This window comes from Lepisosteus platostomus, chromosome 4 (assembly GCF_059453375.1).
Source record: "Lepisosteus platostomus isolate fLepPlt1 chromosome 4, fLepPlt1.hap1, whole genome shotgun sequence".
Classification (NCBI taxonomy): domain Eukaryota; kingdom Metazoa; phylum Chordata; class Actinopteri; order Semionotiformes; family Lepisosteidae; genus Lepisosteus; species Lepisosteus platostomus.
In genome coordinates, this window is record NC_142614.1 from 22382787 (window position 1) to 22400423 (window position 17637).

Sequence of the window (17637 nt, forward strand, 5' to 3'; positions counted from 1 at the left end):
ATTTGACTAACTTTTTTACCTTGCAAATGCATTGGGAAGTTGATACAGTCTTCCAATTTATATAGTAATTTCAATTCATACTAATCGCAAATATTCATTTTCTTCTACAACTGGACAAAACTGGTACAGATTCACCGTCCTTGATCTGAAGAGATCTGATCACAAAAAGAAGTCATGTGACTTGTTTAGTTGTTAGTAATTGGGCTGCATTGTAACAGTTATTGGTTAAGGCTGATTCATAGCTCTTGGGAACCGGAAGTAATTCTTGACTGGGATCGTTTTCTGTATAAAATTTGCAAAATCTTCCCATTTTTCTACGTTTTTGCTTGGGCTCTGGTTTATGTCCACGGTTAATTTGCACTAGGATAATGGATATACAGTATCTGGACTGTCAGCATTGTGTGTGACCTACGGTATGCTTCTAGAATAGGTTTCAGACTCTTCTACCACGTTTTAATGAAGCATGTACTGTATGGTTGGTAGTAGTTTATTGATCTGACAATTTCTCACAGCTATGGCATTAGTTCACATCCCATTTTCAATCCTAACTGCAGATCCTCAAAATTTCCATTCTCAGAGCCTTGTTCCATTGTTGAGCCTGAGGTGAGACACTAATATGTTTGTTAACATCTGACATTTTAACTGCTGTTTTTTCATAGCCCAGCCTCTCTCATACAGGATTCATATACATGCATGAATGTTTCCTGGAAATTTGCTTAAGCCACGTGCTTCACTAACTCTGAAAGAACTTCAAGATATATTTTATACTTCTCACCAAGACTGGTTAATTCATTTTATTGTTATCTTTTCTTCAATATGATTTTCTTATTCCTACTCCTCCTTTCATTCAGTGCAACATTTGTATGCACAAAATGAGGAATTCTTTATTGAAACTTATAAAATAATAAACAGCAAAAAACAAGGAAGAATGTTCAGCATATAATCAGGTTCTAAGGTGCATAAAAATATTTTTTTTTTGAATGAACCAAAGGCACCTATTGTTTTTTGAGAATGTGCCAAAATAGTTCTGAGCTAAAGAATTTGGAAGGATCATAAATTTTTGTCAGAATCCTTTTAAGTACTGCAGATTCAGTATTTTGACTTTTTTGTTATTCTTTTTTTCCAAACTTTATGTGATGTAACACAGTGAAACAAAGCTCTGTTCATAATAGGAAACACCTGGTCCTTTCAGATATGCTTAATTCTGATGAGTTCTCAAAGAATTCTTTCAAAATGGCTCAAAATCTAAGGATTCAATTGCTGGCAAAATCTGGTGGTGATAGCTGCTGCACACAAAAGGAATGCTAAAGCAACAGAGGAATAGCAGAGATTGCACTGGCACCTGACTAGCTCCAGCTGACATATCTGGCTCTCAGACAAGGATTAACTTCCAATTTATCTCTATCTTCAGTGGCTTAGTGCTATCTAAACAGCTAGAAACTTCAAAGTGCAAGACAAACAGGGCAGAATATATGTGTACTTTTCTACAGAATCAGCTTGGTTTTGTTCTGTTTAAACTACTGGAATACAGAAAAGAAAAGGCGTTTTTGATCTCTGGGAACATTAGGTCTATTCCAGCAATGATGGGGATTTGATTTAGCGACCTCTTGTGGTTCATCTCATTTATAGCACCTGTGAAAAAATGAGCACATTTTTCTTAAAGAAAACTACTTCTAACTGTAGACTAGAATAAAGAGCACATTTATATACAAAATAGCTAAACACCTGAATATTCCAAGTGCAGTGGCAAAACCTTTGATCTTCTTTGAAATTCTGAAATTCTGACATGTTATCCAATGCAGACAATAACCAAAACAGAAGTGGTGAATATTCACCAAACCTTTCGATTTAGAATATGTAAGTAGCAGGCAATTAAGTCGGCAATGCCTTTTCTTCAGTTTCCAGGATGATTTTCAAACCTTCAACACAAATTCTAAGTACCATCGGTGTTACAGAACTCTAAAACATAGCCTGTTCATATAATATTAAACATGAATTGTTTAATATATTAAAATCAAATTACAATGAAATAAGACTGCTTTTTAAAAACAAAATATGGAGACATAAACCACCAAAATTGCGTATGTTTATTTGCCTTGGGCTATGAGTTACAACCAAAGACTGTGCAAAGAAAGCAAAGATTAAGTACACTTCAGGAAAAGGATAACTAACACTGCACACTGAAAGGTTTGTTTGAAAAGAAAGGTTTCACTTTGGATTACACATGAAATAGGAAGCACCACAAGAATACTACTCAAACACTTGGGGACAAAAGGAGATAATTATCACTTGCATTAAGAATTTGTTACCCCAAAAAGGAAAAACAAGTTGCTTAGATCAAATAAGCGCAAAGCAAATTTATGATGGAGGCAAATATTGTAAAGTTTTCAAACATTTAACAAAATCTTTCTTAAGAGTATAAAAATATCAATAGCTGCATGGTCATCAAAGTACATATCCACTGCTGGCCATTATATGTTTTAAATACACTGCCTTTCTAACCTGCTCTGAAAAAAGCAGATGTTTTTGCTGTCTTACTCATAGAGAAACAGTTCTTGGGTAGCAAAATTTGCTTTCAGCTGCAATCTGAGACCTTGTTGTTGCATTTCACTGACACAAAGTTCGGTTTTACTAAAATTGGATGACAAACTTCACCAGCACAAAATAGTCTTTTTACCTTTGGGAGTCCTTGGCTGCATAGGTCTGTTTGTTGCTGAATAACTAAAAATTTGTTACTGAATAACTACACAGCATGGAAAGGTTTCTCAGCTACTGAAGCCTGGGTGATAAATGTAACTTAGCTTTATCCATTGTGGTATTTTATAATTACCCTAGCTGAAATATAAAAAGGACCATTGCCATATATCATGGTTAAACGTTCTGTTCATTAGGACCACAAGCAGTTCAGAAACACATGTCATCACCTAATACTTTCCTACCAATCAGTGTATTACTTTTTTAGACAATTTTAGTAACAAATCTTTTTTCAACAAACTTATTTTTTGGACTTAGTTTAGTCAATCTTTTTTTTTTTCATAAAAGAGTATATACAAGCATAACCTTATATTTCTGTCCCCATGCTTGAACATGGGAAACATGCAGAAGGTGCACAGTTACAGTAAGAAACAATTGCCTCACAGGCCAAGTTGGTCACTAAAACTATTACATTGGATTCGACAAAAAGAAGAAAACAGGCTATGTGTATATCTACCCAAGACATAGACTTTACGCTGATAAATCCAGAAGGGTAGGGGTCCATAAGTAAATATATCTACCACAGATCAAATGAAAACCTTCAGAACAGAAAGTGAATACAAGGCAGATCAGCTTTCCCCTTGATCATTCATCATCGCTCGCGCCACTTCCTTCTGACTGATCCTGTAAAGAGAGACAAAGCACACAAACCTTCAAATTAATGCTTTATATAGCTACAGCAGCTTAGACACTTACCGATATTACAAACTAGTAAGAATGTTTTTTGTGATTCGGCTCATTGGTCAAGGCAGAGCTGACTGGGTGAGTCTGATTTCAGAGTAAATGATTCAATGTAAGGCCAGCAGCCATATCACCCTGCAGCTCTCAAATGGCTACCTGTCTGTGTGGGTCTTAATATCCTGGTATAGTGGCGGGGACACTTTACTGTAGCGGGTGCCGTCTTTTGGATGAGACATTAAACCGAGGTCCTGACTCTCATTGGTCATTAAAGATCCCCAGGCATTTCTTTATAAGAGTAGCGAGTTATCCCAGTGTCTGGGCCAAATTTCCCCCTTTGGCCTTTACCGTGGCCTCCAAATTGTCCCCATGTATGACTGGCTTGCACTTGCCCGACGATGGACTGGCACCCTGTCCAGGGTGTACCCTGCCTTGCTCTCGTTGCTAGCTTGGTAGGCTCTGGCTTCCCGAGACACCATATGGTATAAAACGGTTTGGTAAATGACATGACATAATTCGATGTAGGTTCCCTCACATTTTGAATTTCAAGCCATATAAATTACATCATAATATGACGAAATTAACTTTTGTTCAGGCAAGAGTCTGCTGTTTACTAGGTGTGAATAAAGACGCAAAAAAAACTTTGATCTGTTCCTTTCGGGATGGTTTACAGTGAATACTGTAAATATTATTAAACCAATCAAAGGAAAAAATCAGAAATTTTACCTCCCTCCACAACATCTAACAAGGAAGAAAATATTATAGACCTTCATTACATTTATTCTGTTTCTCCTTTTTCTGCAAAGTGGGATGTTACTGAGGGGCGCCTATCTGTATTGGTTCCTACCAATGTGGGAAGGTTATGCTACAGAGAGAAGAGAAAATCTCTTCTGAATGCAAGATAACAATATTAAAACAATATTGAAAGTGTATAAAACCTAAACATTCAATTAGAAATTTTAACTTTCATGTCAGATACATTTTTCAGCAATTCTAATATCCTGCTGGTACAACTTTTGTCTGTCCATCGCTCTGTCAATCTGTCCTTACAAGTAAGGAAGTCTATTTACAATATTAATATATATATATAATATGAAAAATGTAAAGCAAATTGGTCAAAGCGCACAAGATTTCTAAGAACAATAACCAAGCACTATTTATATTTCTGGAATAATGATTTAAAGAAATTACACAGAAAAGAAATGTGTGATGGGACCATGATGACATTCTGTGAAAGGTTCATTCCACAGCATGTATTTGCAATATTTGAATTAGCAAAAAAGTTTTCTGTTGCGGGATAGTGTGTCACTTACTTTTCACTTTGGAACTGCAGCATTTAAAGACAAAAAAATAGATTTTTATAATAGCTGAAGAAAAAGAGGAACTACAAAAAATCTACCTTCAGGTAATAACGTGAGAAAACTAGCTGTTTATTAAGGTTTACATTATATCCTAAACAATTAAACTGTATGACAATGATTCATAATTAGTCTTGCAAATCATATACCTTAGACCAACAATATACAATAATCACAATATTTTGAAATCTATGGTTGAAGAAAACAGTATAAAGTATTTTTCACACTTCAAGCTTCTTCAATTTCATCTGTTGAAAGCAAATTAAAAAAAAGAAAGCAAATAAAAAGTTGTTTTTATTTCTCATCACAGAGGAGCCATATTAGCCTGGATAAGACTTTATCTAAATATTTTAGATAAACCTTGCTTGAAAAAGGTGGTATGAGTGGCTCGCTCATCTAGATGCTTAATGCCAGAAAGCCCATATCACTCCTTCCTCTTACATGATCTTCCTGTTCGTCTTCGCTGTCATCATCGCTTACGATGGGCTTAGGTTTGCCTCGGCTTTGTCGCTTTTTGCCCTTGTCATGCCTCTTTTCATCCTTTTTACCAAGCTTGATTTTTACTTTTACCGATTTTGCTGAAAAGTAAAACAAAAACTATAAGTTTCTAACAGAGGAAGGGTAAAAAAGATTTTTGAATAAATTGCTTGCGATCCCTTGTTCAACAGGTCTGTAAAATGACTGACAATCTTTTTAATGGGACTGAGATGGAATTTCACACAATTCTTCCATCTATAAATTAGAAAAACACAGCTCAGAAAAAAAGATCACTTTAGATTTAGGTAATGTTTAAAAGGTACTTATGAACTTACACTCTGATTCAGATTCCTCATCTTCCTCTTCATCATCATCACCACTTTCATCTTCGCTCTCATCCTCTTTAGCTATTTTTTGTCTGGCACTCTTAAAGACTGACTGAAGAACTATGGAGTCCTCATAGATCTATGGGCACAACATAATCTCTCAGCATGACTGAAACAGGATACATTTCTGCTTTCATACCTTTGCTCATTTACAGTTTCAAAGTGTAATGCATGTTTTTTTTGTCAAATACCTTTTTTTGGAAACAATGCAGGAGTCAGTGATTTATAGACAGAAAGACACACATAATAAAAGCGGTCAAAAAAACTACCTCATTTCAGATAAAAGTTTAATATTCAGCTCATTAACACTAAAAGTAAAATTTCAATTTACAGTGTCATTTAAGTTTCAACTACAACATCAACCACTAAGGCGCACAAACCTGAGATCCTTCCAAGTTGAAAGTCTGTGCATTGTGACACAGTAGCATAACATCCTTCTCCAGATCTCCTATGCTCCTGTACTTATGGTTACGGACTCTTTCCTGAAAGGAATTATTTAAAGTGAATGTCTTCGGATGAGACGTAAAACCGAGGTCCTGACTCTCTGTGGTCATTAAAAATCTCAGGGCGTTTCTCGAAAAGAATAGGGGTGTAACCCCGGCGTCCTGGCCAAATTTCCCATTGGCCCTTACCAATCATGGCCTCCTAATAATCCCCCTCTATGAATTGGCTACATTACTCTGCTCTACTCCCCACTAATAGCTGATGTGTGGTGAGCGTTCTGGCACACTATGGCTGCCGTCGCATCATCCAGGTGGATGCTGCACATTGGTGGTGGTGGAGGGGAGTCCCCATTACCCGTAAAGCGCTTTGAGTGGAGTGTCCAGAAAAGCGCTATATAAGTATATGCAATTATTAATTAATTATTATTATTATAGGATAAACTTGTAGATAGAAATTATATTTTGTATGCACTTGGCTCCATTCAGATCTTTATTTTTAAATTTTAAGGTTATTTTTATTATAGACCTACCAGGTTTGGAACAGCAAATGTGCATTTTTTTCATCTTGGTTAAGGGTTATGAACTGCTCACAAGGGAGAACGAGGAACCAAAGGCAGACTCCTCCAACCCGCAAACTTCACACCACTAATCTTTTAACAGGTTATCTGTGACAGGCATCACAGCCTCATATAGGAGCTTCAGTGCTGGCTGCAAGAGAGGCATGTTTCTCACCAACAGTTTTGTAAGACTGCAAGAGAGCCCTGACCGACTAATGCTAACCCTCCTCATTGCGTTTACTCAGCCTATTTATTCTGATATTTTCTACTAAAATGTGGAATATTAATATTTAATTTCAAAGGTTGGTACACTCCAATTTACTTTACTAACTTGAGTTTGTCATCCTACCTTTATCTTCCTGAAGTCAACAGGTTTTCTGATTAACTCATAATACTCAGGGAGCTCTTTTCTGGATGGCAGCTGAATAAAAACCTCACTGAGCTGTCGGCCAGATCTAAAATGATAAATGAGAAGAATAAATAATATTACATAGATTATTAATAACAAGCACCTGTACCTGCTTTACGTTAGTAATGTTAATAACATCAGGAGGAAACTGGTGCTTGGACGGTAAAGTTCCAAATTTCACTCACACTCAGAATAGCAAGTGGGTATAAAACTGTGGTGTATCACACAGGGAAAGCTTTACAATAAGCACCTTTTTCAAAAAAGTCATTTTTGAAAAATTACTTGCAAAAAGTATAGAATTCTATACCTTTGATGAATTCTCTGACATCACTACACAATAAATGAACATCTGTTCTGCTTGCATCTCTAGGTAAAAAAGGGAGGAAGATGTAGTTTTTTGCTTCTTCTATTTATTTTAAACTTTGCATTAAAAAGTTATAATTCATCCCTATATAATTGACTTTGCAATTCATATCTATTACATATTTTTTTCCATTTTGTGATACATGACCCATGTGTAGTCTGTCATTAAATAAAGCAACACAGGAGTGCTGAATCAGCATTTTTCAGATTGTTAATGCTTCTTAATGTCATTAGAATTATTAGATGATATAATTGAAGCTATATATTTTGTGGTGTTACAGTATGTGGTTTGGCGGGGTTGCCGTGGCTGATGAGCTTCAGCTGTGGGATTTTAAGGGCAAGTCAAACACTTTCCTAATTAGATACCAAGCAGGACCTCAGTCCTGAACTAACTGCAGGCAAGAGGGGATGCATGAGATCAAGTCTCCTGTACGCGAAGGCTCGACAATGAGAGTGGCCGGCCCGAAGCTACAGGCATGAGAGCAGCAGGTGTGCGACTTGAAAACTTCTGATAAGGGACATAGAGAGGGAGCGACAGTTCAGAAGGAAACCGGGTATATCTGTGGAGAAGAACATTAAAAGATACCTGGGAGGGACCAGGAAAAGCAACAGCCTCAGAAGAGGAGACAGTGTAATTGTGAAAGAGACTGTTTAGCATGAGTAGGAAACAAGGCTGCCTGTGAGTCTGTGTGAATTTATGCGAGCTTGGTAAGTTAGTGTGTGCAAGCCAGATTTTGAAATGCAGCAGAGGGACCCTTCCCCTGATGATATGATGTATTGGGGAGAGCAGAGTCTGATGCTACACAGTGTGTTGCAGAGACACAGTGGGGGTTGGGCATGAGTGCGAGGTGCATCAGCAGCTGTGTGTGTGTGAGAAGCGCAGTGGTGGCTAGGCACAAGAGAAGATGCGCTGCTAGCTGCGGAAATGCCTGATACACGAGAGAGAGGTGTCAGGGAGATTGTATGTGGATTTTAAATAAGGAAAGCGTGTTGAGCCTTGGCACATGGTGAGGTACAGTAGAAACTCGAGTTGTTAGGGACTGTGTGAATGTGAGACCCAGTGCGGAGGTGTCAAGGGGACGTCAGCGAATGGATGGTTCCTTGGCAGTCCCAGAGGTGACTGGGTGGGGTGGAAGCCTGTAACCCTTGTGAAGAAGGTAACAGCGGAGGAGCAGGGGGCTCCTAGGGAGAGAAAGTGTCATCAGTGTTGAGTGTGAAGCTCATTGAGCCTGGGAATTCGCAAGTGAACGGCTTGACGATGTGAAGGACCCCCAGAGGACAGTGGCGTGAGTGAGGTGGAGATTCTGGGTCTGAGAGTCTGCAAGCTGGAAACCCAGAGATCTCTGAATGTAACTCTTGGAGCACAGTGCATACAGAGCGAAAGAGTTTCCCAGCAAGTTGAGAAGGGCGTGTCTGGAGTAAAGGAAACGCCTGTTTGTGCCCCGGTGGTGGCCACTACCCCTGTGGCGTCACAATATATAATTGTATCTTGTGATCCTTTCTTATTTAAGATATCTGGCCTGATCAATCTGGACTTAGCACAGAAATATTCTCTGATTGTATCATAAACAATATTTTTATGAACAAATGACACATCAAAAGTTTCAGTTAAATATTTCAAGTAGCTCAGAATCTACTTCTTTACTTGTTTCAACCTTATGCAAACCACTATGAATATGAAGTGCCCTATGATGCCTCTCGCTTAGGTTTGCTGGGTTACTTATCTTGGGCTTGGAGTAGCCTTTATTAAGATTCATTTTTCTGACAATATCCCATTAGCAGATTTCTAAAGGGCAAGTCTGTTCTAATGCTCTTCAAAATTAGGAAGATCTGTGTAGTCTTTAACCCAAATCTTTTATCAGTGACCTGTGCAACACTGCGGCAAACTGCCAAATACATTGTAGTTCACACAGACAGTGTCAGTGTCAGCTGCGTCTTCATTTTCTCCATGGTGGATGCTTCTCTGCTTCATCCTCTGTATTGTCCATGACATAACCAGACAAATCAAGAAATTCTGATAGCTCTGATAAACCATAGACTAACTTTTAAAGTGGAAGGAAAACCATTCAAGAGAAATAAAGTGCTGATCTGGTGATACCATTAACCAGATCGTAATTGTAAACAGAGTGCACATAAGCACCGCTACACTGAAGTATTCAGTTTGCATTTTTCTACTGTTATGGAGAAGCACGCTGGAAGACGATTTGTGTTTTACACCCTGCCCAGGTACCATTCACTCAGCAATCCACAAAAAAGAATATTCCTCACTTACCCATCTTTGTAATTAATTACGGTATCAACAATAGCATTCATCTGCTTGGTCAGCTTGGGTGGGTTTGGAGAAAGCTTTTCTGCCGGTGGTCGGCCTCGCCTTTTCTTCGCCTTTTCCCCATCCTCCTTCCCAGATTCTTTGTCAACATGTCGTCTGCGCTTGCGTTTCTTGAGTCGGATTTCCTCTTCCATTTCTTCCAGGTTTCCGTCCTCAATGGCCTGTTCATTGAGAGAGGATTTCTGTTTTTTTTGCATAAAACAGTTTAAAAGCCAACAAAGTAACAAGGACTACTTAAAGGAACATTTTACATCCCACCATCAAGGCATTGTTGAGGTTAAAAGACCAATTTTGGAAAACTATTATATTTATGATGTTATTTCGATTTAAGATATGAAAAACACGCTGTCAGCCTCCAGTAATATACTCTGATAAAATTTTAAATGTTTAAAGGAAGAGACCTTCTTCATCCACCAATGAAATGTAGTACCTACCTGGGCGATGTGTGGCAGCCATTATGTGGCAGTAGCCACACTAGATTAAAGTAAACATGCCTCTTCTTGTTTAAATATAACTATGATTAAGGGACCCTATTTCAGTTTTACTTCAGAGTTGTACTTACATGAAATTAAGATGTAAACAAATATGCTAGAACTTTAATCACAGTAGTGTGTAGCTTATGTTGTTCAAGGGTCACTGTTGTATACATTTCTTTAAACCCAGACTAATGGCAGATTTCTGTTGGGCAGAAGCAATTGAGCAAAAAGCTGCCATCAAGTCCTGAAACTGTAATTTGTGACTGCTGGGTGGTTGGAGGTTTTAGTTTAATTCAGCCTTAATTGGTCTCTCAATTTCTCAGGTTCAATCAAAAATCTAAAACAAGCTGAATTAAACTTCTGGCAAACAAAAGATGACAAACGTGTTACACCAGAAGAGGCCTGATGAATCAAGATACTGGTTTCTGCAATTCCTCTGTCGTCAACAGAAGACAAGAAATGGAGCTTATTTTGCTAAGTGGTGAAATGAATGCAACAGTGTTGCAGCTGCTGGTTTTGTCTGCAAGTAATCGTTTTTTTATGCATGTCCTGTCAGAGGCAGATATGGCTTTCCTATGGCAATTGTGTTAGTAGGTAAAACAAAAGCAATGTAACAAACATTTACTTGAAACTTTTTTTTTTCTGAAATGAGCCACAACAGACCAGAAAATATATTCGAAGGCTGTAGAAAACCCCATAATATTTTAAAGCAGATGTAGATTCATCCCTTTGTGTTTGCAGCATTTATCCATGACAGCAGAATTTTATGTTTCAGCGAATTCCAACATGGGCAGCAGCTACTTCCTGGGTTCGATTCTGGGTTTTCTCTAGGTTCTCTGGTTTCCTCCCACAATCCATAAACATAGCTGTCTAGGTTAACTGGTGTCTCGTTATTGTCTTTCACGTGCACATGTGTGTGCCCTGAGATGGAATGGCATCCAGAGTGTATCATGCCTTTTGCCCACTGTCTGATGGATTATCCAGCTCACCCCAAGCCTGTATTGGGCTATGGTATTATTAAAATTGAAATGGATGGATCAATCTCAACATTATACCATTTTAAACATATTTTCAAACCTTTTATACTGACTTACTATTTTTACTAATTTCTCTTAGTATAACTAGGTAAGGTGTGGGTTAATGATTATCAAGGAGCAGTACAGTAAAACACAATATAAGATCACATTAAGACCACAGAGAAAGAGAAGAAGAAACAAGAAGAGAAGCAGGGAATAAAGAGGCTTTGACAGAGGCTTTCAACTAGTAAATTACTCTTTTAGAAGATAACATTTGCAGCATCAGACTGGAAAGCACTTCGTACAACATGCAAACCCATCAGGTGACCAGAGTGAGATACGTGTGGAAGAAGGTAGCCTAGTGTAATGTCACCAACATTAGATGCTGCCGAGAGGCTACTGTGGTTAAAAACAGCATAATTGTTGTGCTTTTGTTGGAAACAAGGGATGAATTCTCCAAAGCTCTGCATGTGTAACTTTATTATTGCATAATGTCTCAATTTCAGGTAGACAAACAGTAATATGTACTGTGTGCTGTCTTCCTAGATTCCACCATTTGCCAGATAACATTATGAAGAGAAAATATGCATACTCTTTGGTAAGCAATACAAATTTTACAGAGAACTACAGAGGTAAGGAAATAAATGCTATACATGTATCCAACTATGAATTTCAAGGCAGTGTTTGTGGACTGTGACAGCATAATCTATTCACTGTGGTGTGTAAAACCTGAAAATCAAGCTGTATCCATTTATTACATAAAATATAAAATGATGTACACATTCTATAAACTACAGTTATGGTATTCTAGTATTCACATCATAAATTGATGTGAATATATTTACACTTGTATGCTTTGCAGGTTGTTATGTTAGCATATAATTAATAAACAAAAAGAATAAATACAAGATTAGAAGTGTGTCTATAGTTACATATTTAGTTATATTATATTACATGCCTGCAAAAGGATAGAAAATAACAGCCTATCCATGTCATATAGTAAAGTTTAAATAACATGGAAGAACTGTAGATATTGTAGCAATTCGCGTGAACAACAATTCCTATAAGAAAATGTTTGGTGACTCTTTCAGGGTAAAGTGTATAAAAGCCTCAGAAAATGTTTTATTTTAAATTTTTAAAGGAAGATCAGAAAACTAGAATTTTACAAAAAATAATGCACATCACATATTAATATTCTGCATTTCATTAAACTGACATTAAAATATTAAAATTTACTATGTAGCATGCAATTACTACAAAGCCAACACACACAAAACCTAACTGCAATTCTGAATATATTAGAGTAACACAAACTCATCTTAAACCACTATGACAATGATTAGGGTATTTAAAGCTGGCTACAGTGCAAAACATTTTATACATATTTTATAATTGGAAAAAAATTCAAAAAAATTAAGAGGTCCCCAAAAAATCAGGATGGTAAATCTATTAAGTTTTAGGAATTCAAATATATCCAGAATAAAGCAGGAAAGAAAGTGCAGCCTGAGAAGTACATGCTCTTAATATGTGATGACAACTAAGACACTTTTTCTTGAGTTCATTTTTCCAAATGGTAGAATGGATTGAATAGCAAAATCTTGACACCTTTCAAAAAGAAAGGGAATAGGAAAGTCTCGGGAACTATGCACTGGCCAAAATCCTTCAGCAAAGTATTTGATCTTCATTTCATTCTTTACTTCATACAGCCGAATGACATTCCTAGTGCTTCCCATATCCTGTCACTAGACATGATTAGATTAGTCTTTTAAAATTCTTTACACTATGGTGAAAAATACTGTCATGCTAGCGGTGACTGTTACACACATAAAGACAGCGAAATAATGTCATAACCATGTGTAATTTTAAAATTGAAGGTAACGCACTATAAAAGAAATGCATCTGCTACCGGCAGGCAACTCAGGGAAAAAAAAAAAGATCACCAGTTAGGCTGTAGCTCCAGAGCCTGAGCAGCGATCTATTGATGTTAGAATCCAGCGAACAAACACAGGTCCTCAGGGAATCCATGGAACTGGGCCTTATAATCAACAGCAAATCTCTATCACAATCCTCCTGAATGCAGATAACCGTTTTAAACAGAATAGTCAAAAAAATAAGTGAGTATAACAAAACCTTCTGCATAAATATTCAGTGACTACGGTAGGTTGCCTGCTACATGCTACAGAGCAGCATGTAAGAGAACTGCAGCTCTTCAGATAAATCCAGAGGACAAAACATAACCTGTAAAACAACAACTGCTGCATGCATATTGTCTTGTTTCATTTTAATACCGTTTCACAAGCACTACGCTGCCTCTGCTGTGAAAGCTGTTTTTTTTTTCCTGCTGCACACCTACACATGCCTGTGATGTAGCCCTGCTGAATCTTGTAGACGACAATAAAGAAGGATATTTACCTTATTGCAATCAGCAGGCCGGCTATCAGAAACCACAGTTAGAGGGGATAAAATTAACAACCCGGCAAAGCAGCGTGCAGCTAGTCTCTTCATCAGCTGATCAGTAAAAAAGAGAGCTGGGGGAATGCTATGTTTTCATATACAAGTAATTTTATTTTTCTTTCTGAAAATTTAACACTGAATGGATTGTGGTCTCCAGTTCTGCTGTTTCATTCTTCCTAGTGCAAGGCCTGAAGCCTTCCTCCGTATGCTTGTTTTAACATTGCCTATTACTTACCAGTTTTTTTTACTCCCTGTTTAAGCCATCAGATTTTCACTTAAAGGCTGTTTCGTTTTGCATACTTTATAATATACTGATGTGTATGTTGTGATACTGGCTTCTAAGAACTGCAATATTTCATGCATACACAAAGACTTTCAACTCACCGATTTTCTATATTTTATCTGCTTCATCTTTTAATGATTTTATGAGTTTAAAAAACCTAAAACGTAAACTGTCCTTAAAAAAACATTTCATATATTTAATTCAGACGTGACGGAGCACAGAAAAGAATTTCATTTTCTTTAATGCTGCACTGTTTTATACATAAAAAATTACAGCTTCTGAAAAGTAAATATAGATGGCATGGCCTTTATTTCACATAAAATGCTTTTTCCTCAATAATGTCAGTGTATGTAAGATATTCCATCCAAATGAAGTGGAGCATACTATGATTTTAGCAGTCATGCAAAATTGTTGGACAATGAAATACATTTTATATTTTTACACATTTTAAAGAATGTAACAGGACTTACAGAACAAAAAAATAGCATACTGTCTGTATTTTGCATATTAAAACACTAGTCAAATGTACTAATTGGGTCCAGCCCAGAGCAGTTAATAAGAAACCTTTCAAAACATGCTTACATTATAATAATTACCTGCATTTATAAAGCATTTTTCATTTAAATGAATCCTGAAATGCTTGATGTATACAAAACTAGCACAAAACACATTTCCAGTTTGTGATAAAAAGGGCTCTGACTCACCTGTGGCAGCTCATCACAAGTCTAATGAAGAACAAGCATACAGATTTGCTACACATTATACATTCTTCCTTTCTCACAAAGGCTCTCTCATCTCTGACTGTACTTACATGCAATAAAAATGCATTACAATTCATACATTTTTAATATTGGAGCAATAAACAAAGGCTGAACTTTGCGGCTTCATTTTGAAATGTGGCAAGTATGAACATATACTTATCCGTTAGCTTTGATTATTTTTAATACACTCAATCTCTCGCTAACAGCCAACTAGTTTTCTGCTTTTTGAAGAATCATAAAATCATATTCACTATAGTGCTGAGCCTGCAAACAGTGATTGTTACACTTGGGACTGATTCTTTCCTCTTACGCAGATATGTTCTTAACACCATATTGACAAGATTTATTTTTGACAAGTTTGATAAAGCTGTTATTTAATAAGAAGAAATTACTAAAAAAACGGAGAATGGTGTTGCTACGAAAACATCTACTGCAACATGCGTAAGAGTTAAACCAAAGCAACACAGATAGTGTTAAGTTTTTCCAACTGGCAATCATTTGACCAGAATGCATTTGATGAATCTATTCTCTCTTCATTGTCTTGCTTTCCTATCTCTGATACGCTGAATGACAAGGTTCAAACCTTTAATAGCTCTCTTTTAACTGCTCTTGATACCAAGCGTATCAATGCATCTAAACCAAACATGGCTCTGAACAACCTAAACAATCTTCATCCTATATCTAATTTGCCCTTTTTTGTGAAAATTTTAGAACGTGCTGTTGCAACACATTCCAACAATAAACTCATTGCAAATAACCTCTTTCAACCCTTCCAATCTGGTTCAGACAATTAATTACACATCAGAGAGACTGTCCTCGTTAATGTTACTAATGAGTATCTTGTGGCAGCTCATTCTGGCTCTCTATCCTATTTCTCCTAGACCTCAGTGCTGGATGCTGTTAATCATGACATTTTACTCTACCGTCTCTAAACTGTATTTGGGGTTTTCTGACATTACTCTTAAATGGTTAAACTTTTATCTTACTCATCACTGACACTCTGTTTCTCTTGGGGATTTTAGTTATGATGGTTTGTTTATTAAGTCTGGTGTTCTCAAAGACTCGATACTGGGCCCCCTGCTATTCAGCATCTACTGTACATGTTCCCACTTGGTTATACATTAAAATCACATGGTCTAAACTATCATTTCTATGCTGATGATTACTCAAATGTATATCCATATTATATTACCCTGACACTGAAGGAGCTATCTCTGCACTCTCTAATGGTGTCTCTGATATAAAAACCTAGATGTTACAAAATTTTGTTCACTTAAACAGCAACAAGACTGAGGTCATACTACTCAGCACTTCCCTTTACCTTCATAAAGCCAACACAGTAACCCTAGCTGTGGATGGCACTCTGAATTTCAATCAAAATCTAAGAATTTAGGGATGATATTTAGGCTTGATGTTGGACCCTCATGTCAAAACATCATTCTTCCATCTCAGAAATATCGCCAGACTACATCCCATGTTGTTTTTCACTGTTGCAGAAAAGCTGGTCAACACATTTGTTTTTGTTTTTTTCTAGAATTGATTACTGTAACACCCTGCTCATGGGAGTATCGTAATCCACACTGAACAAACTGACCAGACCGTGTGCAAGAGATCACATTATGCCTGTCTAGGAGTCATAAGCAGTCATACATATGCACTGGATTCTTATCAGATATTGAGTAGACCTGAGACTGAATTCTCATGCTCACCTTTAAGGCTTTAAACCATATAAGTGCAAACCTTTACAAGGTACAGCACCTCAGTACCTATCTGACATATTATCTGTCTACTCCCCACCTCGCAACTTTTGTTAATCTGATTTGGTCGTCTAGTTGTCCCTCAAGCTTGTTTACATTATGTGGGTGATCAGGTCTTCTCTTGCTTTGCCCCAAAGCTCTGGAATTCTATCCCCAAGAAAATCATATAGTCCCTGCCCTGACTGCATTTAAATCTAGACTCAAAACCTTTCTCAGAAAGGCTTTTAATTTACTGCTTTTACTTTCTGTGTCTGCTCCATTTTCTAACTTATATTGCAGTTCTAACCAATTGGCTTTTTTATATGTCCTTTGTAATTTGCTAGCCCTATAATTGTTTTAACACTGTGTACAGTGCTTTGAGATGCTACTTTTATAGATGCAATATAAAATAAAGTTTATCTTTTTGACACCAAAGAAAAAGAAATTCTTTGTCAAAATCTGTGTCAATCACACAGCTTTCGTGGTTCATGCAGGATCCTCAATTCAGATACATCCATACCAATGGATGAATTCCAGTTTTTTTTTAGCATGAACAGCTTGCACGATAGGTTGTGCATCTCAAAATAGATATTGCCTATTGTGAGCTTAAAAAACAGCGCATCAGCTTTTCCGATGTAAACTTTACAAATGCCAAATATCAATTTCATTAGTATTGTGGTTCATAAGAAAATTATATTCAAATGTTTTCAAATACAAAGTAAAAATGCCATTTTGGCTTACACAGAACCATAATTTGTCCCACAAATTCAATAACAAGAGGCTTGTCCCAGAATAACAAAGATAAGCAATGATAACACCTTATGGATAGCAATTGCCTTGTCAACATACATGACCACAAATGAATCCATCAAAATACTTTAAATATTATTTGATGAGTACATAAGCATATAATTATACAGTCACAGAAAAAGGCCAAAGAAATTCACTAAAAGTTACATTAAAGCTTTTAAATCTAATTAGCACCGTTAGATACACTGAGTATTTTTGTAAATCTAAGCATGATATTTCTACTTTAATGCAAAGGCATTGAATTGGTAAATCAAACTGATCATTTGTAATAATTAAGAAAAAGATGTTAAGCATTTTGAATTACTTTATAACTTTAACAATTATTCACTTTAGTTTGTAACTGACAG

The 17637-nt window shown here is 36.7% G+C and overlaps 1 protein-coding gene across 3 annotated transcripts in view; it reads right to left on the reverse strand.

The window, feature by feature from the left end:
- Positions 1–2068: 2068 nt before the first annotated feature.
- Positions 2069–17637, reverse strand: part of smarca2 (SWI/SNF related BAF chromatin remodeling complex subunit ATPase 2) — a 54114-nt gene continuing 38545 nt past the window's right edge. For all 3 annotated transcript variants that reach the window (XM_088629035.1, XM_088629033.1, XM_088629034.1), the window contains 6 exons: positions 9698–9915; positions 7003–7108; positions 6034–6135; positions 5603–5732; positions 5232–5368; positions 2069–3378 (listed from right to left, as the gene is read on the reverse strand). In XM_088629035.1, coding sequence (XP_088485161.1) covers positions 3340–3378; positions 5232–5368; positions 5603–5732; positions 6034–6135; positions 7003–7108; positions 9698–9915 — 732 coding nt within the window. In that variant the 3' untranslated portion in view covers positions 2069–3339. The remainder of the gene's footprint in view (positions 3379–5231; positions 5369–5602; positions 5733–6033; positions 6136–7002; positions 7109–9697; positions 9916–17637) is intronic.